This window comes from Tenrec ecaudatus, chromosome 9, assembly GCF_050624435.1.
Source record: "Tenrec ecaudatus isolate mTenEca1 chromosome 9, mTenEca1.hap1, whole genome shotgun sequence".
In the NCBI taxonomy this organism is placed as follows: domain Eukaryota; kingdom Metazoa; phylum Chordata; class Mammalia; order Afrosoricida; family Tenrecidae; genus Tenrec; species Tenrec ecaudatus.
The window spans coordinates 122,729,842-122,748,512 of NC_134538.1; the positions used below are offsets into that span (position 1 = coordinate 122,729,842).

The following is an 18,671-nucleotide window of genomic DNA, read 5'->3' on the forward strand; positions in this document are numbered from 1 at the left end:
AAAAGGTTTCGGCAGCTCAGACAAGAGGGTGAAAGCTGTAAGTTTGGTCTTGGTTGTGTTTATTTCATTTGGAATTGCATCTTCTGGAAAAGAGGCAAAATATTCCTACTGAGTCTGAGTTACTGGATTAGGTCTTCTGACTATCATGCCCATGCTCGTAACCCTGTCAAGAAAAATTCAGGAAAAATAATTTCTTCACATTACATTGAAGCTGTTTGTAAAATTTTCAAAGCCATTGTTGTTTATTGTGGGGAAAATATGCATTAGAAACAAACTAATCACCTCTGCATGGTGTTGGCCACTGCTAACATGTGGATGGAAATGATTTTTCGGTAAACAAATTAGCATAGTGTGCTATGAAAATCCCCAAGTGGCCCCCCTCACTTTTCAAAAGTTCACTTTACCCCACGTTGGTTTTACAAAATACCTCCACTAGTCGTTTTGCCTAACGGAAAGATATGTGAAGATGTTTGCATTTATGAAAAAAAGAGCAACTCAAATTAGCCTTTGTTTTGCTGTCAGCTCTTGGAGAGGCCCCTGCCTTCTCAGCCCCATCCCCAGCTCCTCCCTGGGAACTACCCTCCGCGGAGCAGCTTCAAGCTGCATCATTTTGAACTTTGTCTGTGCACACTAGTGATCGTATTATATGAGGGACAAGGCGTTGTTTGGCATGATTTGGCAGGTTATCTTTTGGGTCTGAGAATGCTGACAGTTGTTCTGTATTAATGAACCTAACTGCGTTTTCGCTGCATGCCATTTTTGTTTATGAAAAGTTTCATAGGACCACTCTCTTTTCTGGTAGTGAGGGAACTTATAATGTTATTTAACTTTATAAACGGAAATTATTATTGAACAATTATCAGTAATTTTGTGATGAAATCCTTTACCTATACCTTAGTTTCTTCCTTAGCTCTTTAAGAGAGAGTCCTAGGAATGGCATAAGACAATCTAGTCACCTTTAAAACTCTATTGTCACGTTTCTTGCTGAAAGGCTTCTCTTGTGGGACCACACGAGAGCCTGCAGGTCCATCCCCACGTGGTGCGAGCACTCGGGGTAACTGAGACGAATGGAGTGTGGGGGGATGCTTTTTATTGAACATTACCTAGATTTATTGAACATTTGAATTCCCAATGTTGCAACTTGCCCACTCCTTCCCATTGCTCATCTTTCTATTGAATCTTAGTGTTTGTCTCAATCATTTCTTAAGACCCTGACATGAGCGCTGACCAGAACTCTGCCCCTTACAGTTGCTGTAAATACTCTTTTTCCATCCATTTCCTCTTTTCCATTTTCTTATGCTTTCATCTACATGCTGTGTCACACTTGCCGGAGGTACATTTATGTCTGTGTGTGTAAGTAGTTTTTCCTTTGTAATTCCTCTATGGAATTTGCATTGAAAACATCCAATCCCTTATGCAAGATCCAATAGTCACCAATAACCAAATCTTTAAATCTTCAGTGAATCTTTAACAGTTCTGTGATAATATAAAGTCATCATTGAATAGTTCAACATCTTAGCTATTTTTTCTTCACTATTTTGATTGGATAACTCTTTTATTTCTCAATGACAGTTTATTTGCCTTTCATAGTTTTAATTTTTTACCCCCATCTGGGTTAGTTTCTGGATCATCTATTTGGCTTTGTTGATTGTTCTATTTATACACATTTTAATTATTTTGCTTTAAATATGCTTTAATATCACATAGAAACATTTTCTATTCCCACTCCCCTAAATGTAAGCTCTTTTTTGGCTGGCTAATATTGCAAGAGATGCGCTCCCCAAATAATCACTAGGATTCTGATAAAAAAATGACATATTTATAGTTAAGAGATACCTTTATGTCACAACATTCAGGTTTCCTATGTAGGATGATATGTTATTTTCCATGTATTTGTTTTCTTTTAAAACAGTGGAGAAGATATTGAAGTTTTGTCATTTTCTTCCCGACAATTCTCACTAAAATTAGTTAAAAGTTATTCTTTGTATGTATGTCTTTGCCACTCTGAATGGGGTCTTGTCCTCTACCTTCCAATATAGAATTTCTAATATATTTTAGTGTCACAGGACTTTTTGAGAATTTGGTGAAAAGTTTGAAACTCTTCAGAAAACTGCCCATAAAGAAACTACTTTGTATCTATTTGATGGTGTTCAAAGGTCCCTTAAGTCCAGGTTGAGACGGAAGGTTTCTGGGATTCGAAAAAGCTATTGAATTCTTATCTGACAGTTAGCTCATCATTCTACGGAACTCTACTATTTCCAGGTTGACCATTATATTCCTTGAAAAAGTAAATCAGTGCCACCTTATGTTATTGATTAAGCCATTTGGGCACCATTACTATTCTCTCTGTCCACCTCTGCGTCCGGAGCGAGCTCCCTAGGGCGGTGTACCAACACTCCAGATTTTCTTCTTTGCTATCATGTCTCCTGTTTTATCCACTTGCCCCTGGTTCTAGTTTCTATTCCCTGGAAGGCATATTTTTGACTGTCTGTCAATGTCTCAGAAAGTCAAATTAAAAAACATTTAATCTGAAAAATGGGTATATTTTAAGTAGTAGATTTAGCATATATCAGAGTTATAAAATATTTTTAATAAGACAAAGCAATTTGAACATGTTATTATTTTGGGGTCAGTACATAAAGAAAACATTTATTTTTGCGTTAAAGGGAAAATACGGAGGTTAGAAAGGGATATTCTAAAATGGATGGATATTCTTCAGTAGATTTCAATGTCATTTAATATAGAAATGTAGAATATAAGTATAAAATTCAAAAATAATACACAGTTACAATAGAAATAACTTAAAACACACATCAATATACTGACTGCCCAGTAGAGGTACTGATGTTAAACATGAGTCACTTTCCCCAGTTTTCAATAGTCACTGTGTAAGACATCTTAGTCCATATATTCTCACAGACCCGAGCAGGGCTGACACAAAACTGTGGAGGCACAGAGCTCCACTCGCACCGTCTACATTGTCTGTGACTAGCCCAATATGCAGCCGTGTAAGGCCTTTTAATAAACCCCATCTTGCGGTGAATCTAACAGCTGAATGTATTTTGTGCGTACATCTTAACGTCCACGAATGGAACAAGCAGCTTTTCTAATCGTGCAGTGAACGTGGACCACTCCTGCTTCAGTGTTTCTTTGGGAAAAAGAGTGGTTAATCTCCTTGCTTTTCCTTTAGTCACAATTCTTTGCAACGCCTGAGAAAATGCCAACTTGAACACAAACGGTTTTCATCCACACACTTACCTCAGCGGCCATTCTTACGTGTTGTTTGTCATTACAAATGATCACTGATTGACCGCTTCTGTTACTCAGGCACGTGCTTGCCGATTTTCTGCAGTTCAGAGCATTTCGGAAACACCTGAACAACAGTCTGCATGATGCTGACCATGCCGGGGAGCCCCTGGAAGGCCCACAGGTCTGCTGAAGGTTACCTGGGTTTGCTGAAGTCTGAGAAGTACATTTCTGCCAGCAGGTGCCACTGGATGCCCCCGTTGTTGCTGTACTGAAGGAGGATGCCCTCCTCTCGGCTGTCGGGCTTGTTGCACGCAGGACTCTCGCCGCCGAGCTGGACGTAGAACTGGACGAAGTCCACCCAGGAAGTGTCCAGATCCCAGCTCACCAACCGTCGCTTGCCAGCCTTCCAAAGGACAGAAACACACAGCTTCAGTCATCTGCGAGGCGTCGGCATGGTGCTGCTTCGGCTTCAGTTTCACAAGGACATCCTACCTCTGTGGGGAGGTTTGTCCCTACATAGTTGAGAGGAGAAGGTTACAGCACTTCGCTGATTCTCCTCTGGTTTTGGAATCCATTTGCTTCATCTCTACATCACCGACTCGCAAACTGAGTTATAAAACCCTTGGGAACTGCTAATTCTATCAAGGATTAGTTGAGGTTCTTTCACCCAAATAGCGCCATTCCTTCCGTGTTCTATGCATTTCCTCCAGGCAGGATAATAAAAATTAAAGACCATGTATTTTGAAATCATTCGGAAGGAGGCTTGAACCTCAGCTCACTATTCATACTGTTCATTAGCTGGAGAACGCCTTGGCTTTTATTTCTTCAAAGGCACTAGATGGATAGTAATACCGACCTCATAGGGTGATGAGACAATTTGATGAAATAACGTGTCACATGTAACTTGCCTACCACACGGATGCCTTCTGAACAGGACATTTTCTCCAGAGATAAGCCCCTGACCCACCTCCCTCATGGTGACTGAAGTATAATAGGCAGATGGAGACTCCTTGACAAAAAGAATGGTACCCAAGTCTCTCGGGCTCATGGTCTCTCAGCCTGCCTCCTTCTCAAACTAGAGAGAGTGGGAGGGCCCATTTTAGGTCTTTCCCCCCTACCACTAGCATTTCTTCAAAGTCTGCGTGTGTGTCAGTGCGCATCAGAGTCCTGTAGGAGGTGTCAGATAAAAACTGAGGTTTCCTTTGTTCCTATTTGTCTCCCTAGGTCTATGCGAATGGTGCTGAAAAGGGTTAGCTTGGGAGATTGCTCCACCCAATTCTGCCAAAGCTGGGGCACAGGCTTCCCTGCACTGGTTTCAGAGAGCATCCAAGGGGTTCAATTAAAAGTGGGAAAGAAAGTCTGAGAGAATATGCACAGTACAGAAAAAACACCCCTTACACTTAAAATTCAAACCTTACTCTAATCTATTAAGTTAATTAAGAAAGGGTTCTAGTTATTATAAGCCACATGAGAAATACTAAGGGCTAATTTTAAAAGTACACGGTTAACAACAGAACTATAGCTAGTTAAAAGATCCCAATCATAATTGAACATACCAGAAAAATGAGAAATAAACTTCATTCTGAGACAGAAATGCAATTCTTTTTAACACTTAATTTTACATGTATACTGGAGGGAATCTTAAAACTCACAGGCAGACTCATTGCTGAGCATTACAGTTTAAGTGTAAACTGGAGAAAATCTTACCAATAACATGCAGGTACTTCAAATGTTCCTTTCGTTGATTTGTACTATACACGAGAAACACCTTAGAGATTATTACAACCTGTCTAGTATCTTCAGGCCTCACGAACATGACAGGAAGAATGATTTGGAGAAGCAAGACTACTGAACTAAGCAAGTTGAGTCCAATTTCGCAAACCTCCGTGAGAAACTTGGCATGCGGAAATGAGACAGAAGGATAAAGATCGAAGGTGAGGAGAATTATAAAAATCCAATTATCACAATTAGCTGGTTGGAATGATTGGTCTATTGTGAAATTCAGAGAGAAATGCTGTTCTTCCAGGAGGTGACGGTTTTAGTCTACAGAGGATTTTGAAAAGTGTTTTGTGGGATTTTTGTAAGTGATGGAAAATATCACGCAAATGCTTAGTTTGGCACTAAGAGTGTTTTGTTCCATGCCCCTCCATCCCCCCCTACAGAACAGCACAATTGATTTTCTTTTGTTCAGTGACCTGAGATACGGAATATTGTTTGAAGTCTGGGAAAAAGAGACGGGAAATGCTCAGGCACAGTTTGTCCTAATGGAAACACACGTTGAAGTTTCTCTGTTCCTCCATGGTCAGTGTATTGATGCATGTAAGACTCAAATTCACGTACAAGGTGTGTGGCTTTGAGCATGTAGAAGTAAGAGTTTGGCTCCTCTCATTCCTAGAATGTGAAAACTTCCTCCAGGTTTTCCCAACCTTCTGTTTTAAACTGCTTGAAGGGTTGAGCAGGCATAAAACAAGTTCTAACAGGTAACTCTTGAACCGTAAAACGCTTCATGGCCTTCACTTTGTTTTCCCTTAAAGACTTCTTTAATGAGTGAAACAGGCCACTGGAAAACCAAGAATATGGTGACAATTCCTGTATAAAAATGCCTGTTGTTTCCATTTTATTTAATTAGTGAAATTCATTAACTCCTCTCAGGAATGGTTAGTCCCTGGACCTGGGGGCGGGACACATGTGGTAGAAGCATGGCAGCAAAGGGCTCCAGACCAAGTCCTGATTCCTCTTGAGCCCGGTTAGCCAATTGGGGGTCTGTCAGTTCTTCTGCAGCCTGACCCAACTGAAAGCTACCGAAGTAACGTGCTTAGTCCCAACATGCCTTTTGCTGACTGAACACCTTCTCCTGAGATCTTCCCCACCGGCTGGCATTTCTGAATTCTTCCGGGCACTGAGATCCAGTACACCCTCTCCTCCCTATGCAAAGACCAGGCCGTGATGTGAAATTCTCATGAGGTGTGCATGGAGGAGGATTGCATGAATATAAAACTGACAAACCACATCATTATATAACTGCCAAACCACTGAGAATCATGGCACCGCCAAAAGGACGCGTAAACTTTACCAGCGGAGCCTGTGTTGCTCTTGCCTCACGCCTCGGCATTTGCTACTGCCAGATGTGTGCCTTGAAGGCACAGAGTAGTGAGAGAACAGCCTTTTCCTGCTGTCATAAATGCAAAAGGCTCTCTAATGAAAGTCAACAAGTAAGGACAAGGTGTCCAGTTAGGATCTTGTGTCTGCCCTCAAGTTACCTTAAAACCAATCGGGAGAATACAATATAAAAGGGCCGACCAAGACTCCTCTGAAACAATGCCAGCATACATGCAGAGAAGCTACGTGAGAGAGGAATTCAGACAGGATGGATTTGTGCAGTGTGCCAAAGGCCTAGGGAGCGTCATGGAAGCAGCAGGGTCCAAGCCGTAGAGACAATGTCTGGTAGGTAGCGCCCGCAGGGAGGGAAACAGACGTAAGCACAGATGATGAGGAGAACTTCCTGGTGGAGCCAAGGGCCTACGTTCGGAAAAGGGAAACATTATATAGTGTGGGTAGCACTGCTGAAGAGACCATCTTGAAAAGTTTGAGTAGGAACGTGATTGGGTGGCAACAGCTGTGTTTAGATAAATTAATGTGGGAGTGGTATGGACTGTCTACGGAAGAAAAGATGGGATTCACATGGACAAGTTCATCTACTCATTCATTCACAATAACTACTGTCTACTATGAGCCAAGTATGATTTTAAGTATTAGGGATACAGGAGTGAACATGACATGCAAAACTCTCTGTCCACACCGAGCTAGGCCCTCATGAGTTCCTGGACTAGAGGCATGACTTTGGAAAGGCGAGAGAGGAGATGGGTCTGACCAATGTGTAGTGTAAGCATGACCGGGCTTCATGTCACTTCGAATGTAAGCAGAGATGGAGATTACTTTGCTTTCCCAGAACACCTCTTTCTTGGGGTCACTGGCCCATTCGCCACTTCAATTAGGCTTGGTAGCGGGAGTTTCCCAACCACGGATGCCACCTCCCTTCCACAGAAGCAAGCACGTGACTCTAGATACGCCAATCACTGGGCACTAACATGGTTGATCCATCAGAAATCTTCCCCAGATTTTTCTATGACACTGTTTAAAAAATCTTTTTTTTTCCTTTCTCCACGATAAACATCTGTGGCCATAATGCCAATCTCTCAGTGACAGCGAACCAGAAAAGATGCTTACTATCGGGGCAAGTTTTGTTACATTGGAAATCCTTGTTTCAGATGTTCCTGAAGTAGTCTCAGCTTAGCCCTCACTGTCTGGCCACACAAAATCAAGGGAGTGCCTACACTAGGATTCAAACTGAGCTGAAGAATACAACAAAGGAAAACGTTTTTTTAAAAAGGACACAATGATGCTTACATATGTTCTACAAAAATTTACAGTGAAACTGGTTTGGGAATCAAAGAGAAAGATTTTACTCTGAAATACTGATTTTATCTGGCAAGGCATATACAAGAAAATAATCTAAATAACTCATTTGAAAATTATTCTCATAGACTATAATTATAGCAGCTAGCACTTACTGAGATATTTCCATCTGTCAAACATGATTATTTAGTCTTTCTTTGCATTCAATCGTTTAATCCTTCCAATATCCCACTTCTAGTGGAGGACACTGACATAGAGAGGTGTTAACATTCTGCCATTAGAGTCCAGATGCCAACTCAGATCGTCTGACTCAAGAGATCATCTTGAACTAACTGGGAAAAAATAGTGATAAGGAAGCTAGGCCATTTATATACTCATGTTAAAATTGAGTGTGTGTTTATGTACAAATATACACATGTGCCTGGATGTTTATTGGTGGGGCACACCGATGGTTACATATTCTTGAAGGATTCATAATTTTAAAAATAGATGCTTATTGGAGGCATAATCTTGCCATTTGTGCTCAATTAAGTAGTGCATCCAGATCTATGCATTGAATATTGGACACTAGGCTTATCATCTTTAAAATAATGACCAAGAGACCTTAAAAGCCGGTGGATAGGAACTATCATGAAATGGAATCCATCTCTGATTTCTGAGCATTCTCTACCTTGTTTACTTGCTGATTCTTTGTTCTGCACCTGCAGCAAAACAAAACCTGCATCTATTTTTGGATTTGCATAAATTATCTTGTTTTGGATTTCCGCCCAAACAGATTTCGCAATCTAGCAATCCTGCAGTACACAGCCGGCACCTATGTACTTATTGCCGGCTGTAGAGTAGGGCATTTCTATTTGTCCCTGAATTGGCTGATATGGTCTCTGATTGGAAGAAGTATCTTGCATGCTGAGAAAGGATGGCAATCCCTAAGTTTGGACACAATGGTCAAGTAAGAAGACTGAATCTATTCAGCTTGCCAGTCCCTTTGAAGATTGTATACAGTGAACATTTAGAGGAGGGAAGAAGAAAGGAGTATCTTTTCTAGATTCTGTCCAAGGACGGTGGTGTCCCCTGGCCCATCGTGGGCCATGGGATGGAGTATTCGGGACAATTCGCCTTAGAGATTGTGGCTAGCATTTCAGTTTCTAGTTGGTGTTTACCTGTCTCTTTGTCCAACCTGCTGCTGCCATGGAGGAGGCAGCAAAAGGCAAGTACGAGCTCTACATGTGCACACCAGCAGATGTCATGTTAGAATAAGCTCCAAGATCTCTGACATACCCACTGTCCCCGCCCCTTATATTCCTCTTTCTTCAACTGTATTACGGAGATTTAACAGACACTTCATCGAGGTATTTTCTACCTGTTAGGTACTATTCTGTATGATTTACACATATTAACTCATTGGATGCACATAATAACAGGGTGATGTAGTTAATCTAATTTTCTCCATTTTGAGATGAATGTTAAGCCACAGAGAACGTTCAATCATGGGGAGGTCAAATAGTTTGCTCCAACTTAGACAGCTAGCAAGTTACAGAACTGGACTAACATGGGCAGCCTGTTCTAGAGCTGCTTCTATGAGCCTCTAAGTATTTCCCGCCACAAACTCCGGCCCCTCACCCATATGTCCATCTACTTGTTTCCTCACTCAAAGACCCCGCATGGCTGGCCTGAGAAGGGAAGAAATAACGAGCGTGAGCGCGTCTTAAACATGTCTTCAAAAAATCCCCTTTATCTTTAAGGCCCCTTTCCATGAACTTTCTGAAGCCTCCTTGTAAAAGTTCGGCCTGCCCCATAACCGTAGCACACATGAAAACAGTCCTGGCCCTGCCCGCACGTCTGCGGTCCTTCTCGGTCATACCTTGCTGAAATACAGAGATGACCCCGACGAGATGACCCCACATCCTTGTTCAGGTTTGACAATTTCTCCCCCAATAACTTCCTGCCAGTCAGACTCCCAGCCATTCTGGTTCTCAAAATCCGACATAATCGTGGAAGGGAGAGCAGCTTCAGGATGGCACTCGGTGCCTTGGTACCCCTGGTCACACCTGCGAGAGAGCGGGGTCACCCAAACAAGTCACAGAGTCATTTCTAATGGCAGAGACCACCTGACTTCCCACACTGCCCGCGCCCTTCATCTTTGCTCAGGTCTCAACGTGCATAGATTTTTTTCTACCATCTTCAACTGGACACGACAATAATAAGCACTCGTTCTTCATGTCACAAACAAAGAGTCCTTTCTTAAAAGAAATCATGAGGACAGAATTTAGTGCTCCATAGCAAAGCAGAAGGCTGTGGATGTGTGTCTGTCTGTGAGAATAGGGAAGGAGGGGGAGAAAGAGAATTTCTTGGAGCCTTAACAAGCCACGTATAAATGTTTGTCTACCCAACCAATATACAGCATTGGCCATGCTTTACTGCACCTTGTTCTGATTAAATTGCTTCTCCTTTAGAGTCTTTCAGCAGTCAAGTGTGTTCCTATCTCACCCTCGTTAGTGATAATCACCATCTCCCCATGCATGCAACCTTGAACTTCTGGTGAAGTGTAGGAGCCCTCGTAGCAGCTGCTCGACTACCGCTTTAAAACTGTCTAGGGAAGGAGAGGGAACCTCAGCTATCAAGGATGACTTTGGGGCTAAGTAATGAACTCTAAGATTTAAAGCCAGGGGTCCTTGCTTTAAGGTCAGATACTGAGATCTGGAATACACAGTGTGGCGCCTCCTGAAATAAAACCGCATCATTTACAACTGAAGTAGGAAGAAGGGAAGAAGGTTCCTTTTCCTTTGGCTATTTCGTTATTTATCATTCTACTCACTTAATTATGCCAATAGCTCCATGGGAGTCCTACATACAGCCTTGAGCCTGGGTCATCGCTCACAGCTTTTAGACACATGTACCTGCATGTCCCGTGGTCGCACCAGCCATGTCCACTGCACATGTTTGGACACTGCTGCCCAATGTAAATGCTGTCCAGCGCCCACTCGTCTTGGGCTGTGTAATAGCTCTGGCTCCAGCGGAAGCGGGTGGCACTTGACCTAACAGCAAAGGAGAATCACAAACACAAACTTTTTTTTTCAACTCTTAAGTGATCATTCGGGCAGTCCCCAGGGCAGACATGTGAACCGAATCTAACTTTGTCTTTAAGAATCTGTAGGTTAAACACAAGTGTATACGGTTCTTAATTAGCCTCAACTTTAGTCCAGCCCAGGGATGTCCTGTGCAGACACACACAAAAAAGAGTCCACCTTCAAAATCTTTTAAACACTTTCATTTTGGTCTAGTGCAAGACAAGGGCTGAACTCTCTTCCGTGATTAAAAAGCTGCCCCTGCAGCAAGTGCTGATGACAGTGCTGACAGTGTGTTTGTGCTTTGAAGTAGGAGCTGGGCTCAAACGGGAGGACACACTAGGAGTCGTCTGTCCGTAAGATGTCTGCAACCCAGGCGCTTCCTGTACAAAGAATGCCAACGTTCCACCTATTTTAAACAACACCCATTGTTTTTCAACTTTCGTTGAGCTACCAGGCATTTTCCCTTATTTGAATTTGCACGACATGACTGTGGCCTTCGACAACGCTATCACGGAGGAAAGTTCAAAGGAAGCCTGTCTCCATTGTTTATAGCTCCATCTTCGTTCCATTGGATTGATTTTAAAGAAAGGAGTTTTGCTGCAGAGAGGTTTGATGAAAGATGCACAGTAAGTAATGTTACTTGAAGATCAAAGATATTTGCTAACGGAGTCTTTCATGGATGAAAATGTGAAGTGCTGAAGGGGCACACACTTCCTGAGAGGAACGCACAGGTTCTCAAGGTCCGACAAGAACGCCCTGGGAAGGTACTGTTTGGGGCTGCGGGAACATACTACAATCCTACATCACAAACAGGACAACCTAGATGCTGGAGTCTGCTCATTAATTCTGAAACATTAATTTACTCATAGTGTTTTTGACATACTGATAAGAAGGGAGGTTTTACGAGCAATGACAAAAAGGATTCTATTCATTGGCTGATATATCTATACATACACACACAAACACATAATCACAGTCTATTTTTCATGTTTAGGAATTTTCAGGGATTTGTAATTATTTCTCTTTGGTCAGAGTGAAAAAAATGAAAGAAAAGAAAAGAGAAAGATTTTCAGAATTAATGTGCCTGCTCGGTTCCATTGATTAAACCCTCCCTAAGCACCCTATCACGTATGTACTTGATGTTAACAGCTTTGAACGATCCATTAAGGTCTACTGCATCAATTATCCACATATTAAGTGCTCCCTTAGTACTTAACAGACTGTTTAAATCCAGACTAAGCCTTTATTGTTTATTTTACCAATGATCTGTGGCTAATAGGTTGCATTTCCATTCCTCGCAGGCTAATTCCAGGACCCACTGAGGTGTAACCGGCAGACACGGGTCTGCTGCCCAGCAGTGCTCCTCGTGCTAGGTGCAGCCGGACAGATGCGCCTCCTCTGGGATACCAGCTCATATGTGCAGTCAGCAGTCGGCACAACTGCCACGGTCCCATTACCAAATGGAAGGAGCCCTGGTGGTACAGCGGGTAAGGGCTTGGCTGCTGACCAAGAGCTTCGGCAGGAGGGATGTGCGGCAGTCCACTCCTGTAAGATCATAGGCTGGGGATGCTAGCGGTTAGTTCTTCTCTGTCCTACAGAAGCACGCACCAGCAAGGGATCATGAGCAGTGGTTCTCTGGAAGTCGGAGTGTTGACTTAGATCATAGAGCTCTGCAGCTGAGGTAAAACCCATGTCCTATGTGTCATGCAAAGGAAAGCTTTTAGACTGGTAACAGTTTGAGTCAAGTCTAGAAAAATAGATAACTAGACCATGAACTCTTTGGGGAGAAAGTCTATCTTTTGCCTCAATAGTTCACTTAGAAACAGAATAAAATAGGTGCTCACTCAACAAAAGCTTGCTAAAAGAATGAGTCCAAGAGTCTATGAACAGGCCAGGAAGGAGCAACAGTGTCCAACTTCTGTAGGCACTGGGAGGGAGACCGCGCTGGGAGAATGCTCTGTGACCCCCAGGATCATCCTCCTGCAATTTGTCTGCCAGGTGACCTTTAGTGAGAAATGTAAGTCCTTGGAGCTTCTAGTTCTTAAATAAAGGGATGGGGTAAACTGATCTATAAAGTCTCTTCCAGCTCCCAAATTTAATGATTCCTATGGTGGTGTGTTGACTAAGGCAACTGTTTACTTTCTTTGTAGATATATATTTTAAACAAAACCTACGGCAAACATAATTTTGAAGTTTTGATACTTTTAATTTTCAAATGTACTTGGAGAATTTTTTTCAGAAATCTGTCCTACCTTTATCAATTTATTTATGTTTCTAGTCATATGTATACCCATTCTATATTCTTATTTTTAAAAGTGGCTCTAAATTGTTTTTCTGAATGTACAATCCTTAAATATATCTTATAAGCTATTGAAAAGGGAAACTTTCTTAAGAATTTCAACGGTTTGTTACATTTAAAATTATAAGCTGAAGGTTAACATGCTGGTTGGGAGAAAGAAGTTGAATCTTGGCTTCATGTTTAGTGAGAAACAAGTTAAGTCACGTGAGCAATCTCCAGCTGGTCACATGTGAGAACACAAGGTGTGAGCTCACTGGTTTGCAGCTGCATCTCTGCTAAATGGCGCCCGGACCACCCACAGATACTTGATTCACCAGTTCTCTCTCTCTCTCTCTCTCTCTCTCTCTCTCTCTCTCTCTCTCTCTCTCTCTCTCTCTCTCTCTCTCTCTCTCTCTCTCTCTCTCTCTCATAACTAAGCACTCTGGGGAAGGAAATCACTTGGAACTGAGTCTGGAAGTGTGGAAGTATTCTTTGTTGGTTAGGTCACGAAATGGAACGGACTTGCATTTAAAATTCCATGGAACCCCAAAGACAACAGAACTTGACAGTCTTTCCTTTGTTTGTTTTCCCACATACACTTCAAGAGGAAATAAAGGATCACTGAGTCATCTCTTGGTGGTTAGGTAACCTGAGGTCAATGAAGGCTGATGAAATTGTATTTTCCACCTTCACAGTTACTGTAATTACGTTTACCCAGTTATTCTGAAACTCATTCAGTCATTAGGTGTTGATTTGTTTATGAAGTCAGCAACTGACAGCTGTTTGAGTCTCATTAGGCCCTGTTCTTATGTAAATGTCTCTCATAAAAACAAAATTAATTTTCATTGGGTAACAAATGCTCAGTTCATATACAAAGTAATTTCTCTGAGCAGGTGCATACATTCAATATTCCCATTCCAAGTTGTCCTATCCAGTACATTTTCCAGAGTTAAAAGATTTTTGTCAATGCAAAGACCACCATTTACTTCTATGCATTCAATTTGAAGTTGCATATGTTTGAATCTAAGCAGAACATTAGAGAAGAGTTGGAACTAAGCTATATTCCCTCCTTGAGTCAAACTATCATTTATAAAAGTGTGAAATAAGCTTAAGTGATAAAGTTACCAGAATGTATAAAAGAATAAATGTACTTTATCTTTAGAGCAGAGATCTTAAATATTCTTAATAAAAAAAGTGACAATCACCACTTTAATACATGCATATACATATTTAATAGAGCAATGATATTTAATTCATGAATTAATCAGTAGTAATATTAAAAATACAATCCTACTAAGGTTTTGTTTTTTAAAAATATTTTCATTTCCTCTTCCCAGGATTAAAGGAAACTTGGAAAAGCAGAATTAATTTTCTTTTTAAGTTACAAGTAAGTACAAGGAATAGGGGAAAATCACTTAGATTTTTGTTTGTTTGAAAAAAATATGCTTTGTAATAAAACAACTCTTCAGTTCATTGTAGTAGTATGAATTAAAACTTAATTTAACTCAACAGTTAATAAGCACATCTACTACACAGAAGGCACTCTGTTGGTAATAAAGAGTTTAAGGGTTAGTATATTTTCTCTCAAGCATCTAATTAATACTGATAAGAAATGACCATTTGAAACTGTACCAAAATTTCAACATAGTGTGGCATCTTTTGAACTAAGAAATAACACTGCAACAATACATTTGAGTACCAAATGACCTTAAAGATTCTTTTAACAAGGCAGTTTTTCTTGGCTATAAAGTAAACTTCAACAAGGAAAACATAAGCGTTAACAATGTTTCTGGGGGTGAAACTATCAATTATTTGTATTACTATAATAATTTTTCAAAATGTATATTACATGTTAATGAACACAAACTAATATCATTAAATAATGGGGAACTATATTCAATGGATAGATCCCAGATGGTATAGCGGTTATATGTTGGGCTGCTATAGCCTGGTCAGCAGTTCAAATCCACTAGCTGCTCCACAGGATAAAGATGAGGCTTCACTAGTCCCATAAAGAGTACAGGCTCATAAACCCACAGAGAGAGTTCTATGCTGTCCTGTAGGGTCGCTGGGTTGGAGCCGACTCGACGGCAGTGAGTAAAAGCATATTTAACGGAGAAAGAATGGATGAAGTGCTGGAGCCCTGTACCCAGTATGGCTAGTATTTTAATCGTTTGAGGTGCTGTTTTTCATAATTCTGATCATAGGTGTCAGGAATGTAATTAACATTAAAGTTCCAACTACAGTCTCAGCAGTAGACATAAAAATAGGATGTCAGAGAAAGTAGCAACTTATTAGACAAAGCATTAATTGAATCTCTAGGAAATGACTAAGCTGGTTATAAAAAGTGTGTGGAAATCAAATTTCAAGCATTTTATCCCAATGGATATAATGATACATCCTTAAAAATAACACAGAAGAATTCTTACACAATGCAATAGTCTAATCTGTTAAAGGAATTGTAAAACTAATATTCTAGATTATCTACCAATTTTTTACGGTAGAGTCTTTTATATAAAACTAACCTCAGAATAATTTATTTGTTTTCTCTTTTACTCTTGGAACTCACAGAAAAATAAAATTAATCTCTTTGGGATCTTCTGCACAAATCACAGGATTTTACAATTCTTGAATTTTGAAGGACCCTGAGGTTGATCTACCTAAACCTCTTCATTTTACTACGGAGATCTCGTGAAAAGGCTGTGAGTTGTCAAAATCACGTGGCTCCTTAATTTCTGGGAGGGCTGTTCTGAGAACCCAGTCCTAATTTCTAGTCAAAGCTCTTTGTTAGGTAAGATCGGTTTGTCCCAGGTCTTCAAATACTACCCGTAGATCCCGTTTCATGTCTCAAGTCAATCTGTCTTCTTGATATTTCTGCTTGAGTAAACAGATAATTCTCTCAAATGTCACACCACAAAAGTGGAAGCCTCATTTCCTCCCTCCAAACATTCCTCCCCAAGCCTTTCCCAGCCCAGTCAGTGGGGCCACCGGTCACCTAGAGTCTCCAAGCTAGAAATAATTGTTTTGTATCTTCTCTTTCTTCGTCCACCAGGAAGTTGCATGTAATTAAAATTTTACTTCAAAAATGAAGACCATCTCCTTTGCTACAGTAAGAGGGCAGGGCACCCCATCTACTGTCTAACCTTGGCATTGGCCTCCTTCGGGCTTCCCTGACTCCGTTCTCTCCTCTGGGCTCTATTTCCACACAGTGCATGAAAGAATCCATCGGACTCCAGACGAGACTGACACAGATCACATGGTGGGAGGCAGGGTGGTTCTCTCTCATCCTACCAAATGTCACCTTTCCCCTGGTTAGCGGAGCCCTCTGCTCAGTCTCTGGCTGTCACCAGAGAAACACCCATGGAAGAGCATCCAGGAAAAGCTTGTGACATAAAAAGCTGCCTTGCAAACAAAACTGGGTTAAGGTGGAATTTTACCAATTCCCGTGTCTGTCATTCTTTTTGATTCTTGAAATCCAGAGGGATTGAGTCATCGAATTCTCTCACAGAAAGAAAAAGGGAAGCCAGAAGCAGCTAAGAAACTTCTGAAACCTAACTTCTAAATGTTTTTAGAAACGCAATTTTTCATAAATCTTCAGTTATAAAAGCAAGATCTAGACCTTTAGAAGAAAAAAACAAAAGCTTGTTGTGGTGTTGAATGTTTCCCGATAGTCAAGCCATGGAAACGGAGACAGTGACCATTGAAGGAAGAGGCATATTTAAAAACTCTCTCACCAAGTTTTCTGGGGAAGGAGCACTGTGACTCTTCTCCACTGTGTGAATTCACTGGCGTGGTAGATGCTGGCTGAGGTAAATTCCTGACAACTCGGCATACTCGGAAGGCATTCCTAAGAGGGAGACAGGCCAGAGTCCAGCTCAGCTTCCAGTGCCCCAGGCTCAGCATATTTACCCACCCACCCACCAAGCCACCCGAAAAAGCCCTTGGAGACTTCTCTGCCCGAATTCCAACCACCTGCCATAGAGAAACAAACCTTGATTTTTCTTCCTATGAAGCTGAAATATTTGGGGGAAATGCAAACAAGATTCCACAATAACATGAAGAGTCTCCTAATTCTCATGGATAAAATCAGAAATAAATCAATTCCAATTTCAGCCCCTTTTGTTAACATTTGTTCAAATGATTCAATAACTGGCGTTTATGTCTTTACTGCCATATCAGATTAATCCTACACTTTTATACCAAGATATCGCTAGATAGTTCTTTTTGCTTTTTCTTAAACCAGGAGATAGGATATTCACGACAGGCTTACTGTTCCTAAGAAGAGAGGCATAGGCATGTTTATAGAGAAAGAGTTTGAAAAAAATAGTATTTAAAACATCAGTCTCGAGTCATCTCCTTTCTTTCATGTTTCCAATATTGTTTAGCCACTTGCTTTTAAATGTCATATTCCTGTGGCACCAGGTAAGGAACCTGGGTAGTGCTGTGGGTTAGGCCTCTCTCAGACAGCTAACGCAAGGATTGGCAGTTTAAACTCACTGGGGGGTCTGTGGGAGAAAGCCCAAGCTTCTCAGGGACCCTATAGAGGGCCTGAGGAGCAGGAATTGACTAGCTGGCAGTGGGGTTGGGTTTGGGGCAGTAAAGAAAATGTGGTATTCTTGTCATCTCGTTCCGATTCTACTTACATCATGTCAATTAGCATCATTCCTTCCTAACCATCTAAAGGGCTAGAACAGCAATTTCTTTGCCTAGCATGTCAAAAGATGTTGCCCAGCTGGAGTTTTAAAGGAAACAGACTTACTTCCTGAACCAGGTGCCAGGTGAGGCCATGGTTGGTCGAATACTCCAGTTTCACCTGGTTGTCCATGTGCGGTGTGTATCTCTGCCCACATCCCATCACCAGACTGAACTGAATCATGTAGGATGCTCCGATCTGCATCGACTGGGTTTCCACATAGCGCATGCTTGAGGCTAGCTTGGAATCTCCTGTAAAACTGAAAGAGACAGAGGCGGAAATCAGAACATTCAAATCAGCCATGCCTTAGAAAGAGAGGGAAGTTTTCACTTAAAACATGTACCAAATAATTTCATTTTGCCTACATACACTTTTCTATATTCTAGATGGCCTTTAGTCAATCTAATAAATGTGATTCTAAATGATCTGCCTACCAAAGAGGCAGTTGTTTATAATATTTAGAGTATGTCTGAAAATTGATGCTCACATCCTGCTGATGAGTATCACCATTCCTTTTTGTTTTTGTAATATTACTTCTGGGAATCTAGTCTACTAAAAAAATCCTGAATTCATAGTTTATAAAATATGCCTACTGCAGGGTTACGTCTCATAGTAATCGGCATCAAGCCTGGTGGCAAACTGCAGGCAAAGGGGAGCCTGGAATAAATTGCTGTGGCCACGAACAAAGTATTTACCTAGAGTTTGAATACTTTATGGTGGTAATATGATCACGATAAAAGGTATTTGATTATCTAAGCTTCACAAAGGTACTGCACACGGTGATGCAGTTAAGAAAAGATGTAAAAGGATGTTTGATAGGAAGTTAATAGTGGTTGTGTTTGCTGGTAGGAAACAAGATGATTTAAAATTTCTCCTTGCTTTTTCTTTGTTTTCCAAATGGTCCTTCCCATTCACACACAAGTACTTAAAAAACAAATCCTAATGTAGATTCAGTGGTTGTGCCTAA

The 18,671-nt window shown here is 41.1% G+C and overlaps 1 protein-coding gene across 1 annotated transcript in view; it reads right to left on the minus strand.

The window, feature by feature from the left end:
* The window catches only part of RELN (reelin), a 509,976-nt gene that overhangs the window by 120,424 nt on the left and 370,881 nt on the right, over positions 1 to 18,671 (minus strand). The window contains exons 21-25 of the mRNA XM_075558514.1: positions 17,771 to 17,963; positions 16,746 to 16,858; positions 10,563 to 10,700; positions 9,527 to 9,713; positions 3,447 to 3,652 (exon numbers count right to left, since the gene is read on the minus strand). Of these exons, the coding sequence (XP_075414629.1) occupies positions 3,447 to 3,652; positions 9,527 to 9,713; positions 10,563 to 10,700; positions 16,746 to 16,858; positions 17,771 to 17,963 (837 nt within the window). The remainder of the gene's footprint in view (positions 1 to 3,446; positions 3,653 to 9,526; positions 9,714 to 10,562; positions 10,701 to 16,745; positions 16,859 to 17,770; positions 17,964 to 18,671) is intronic.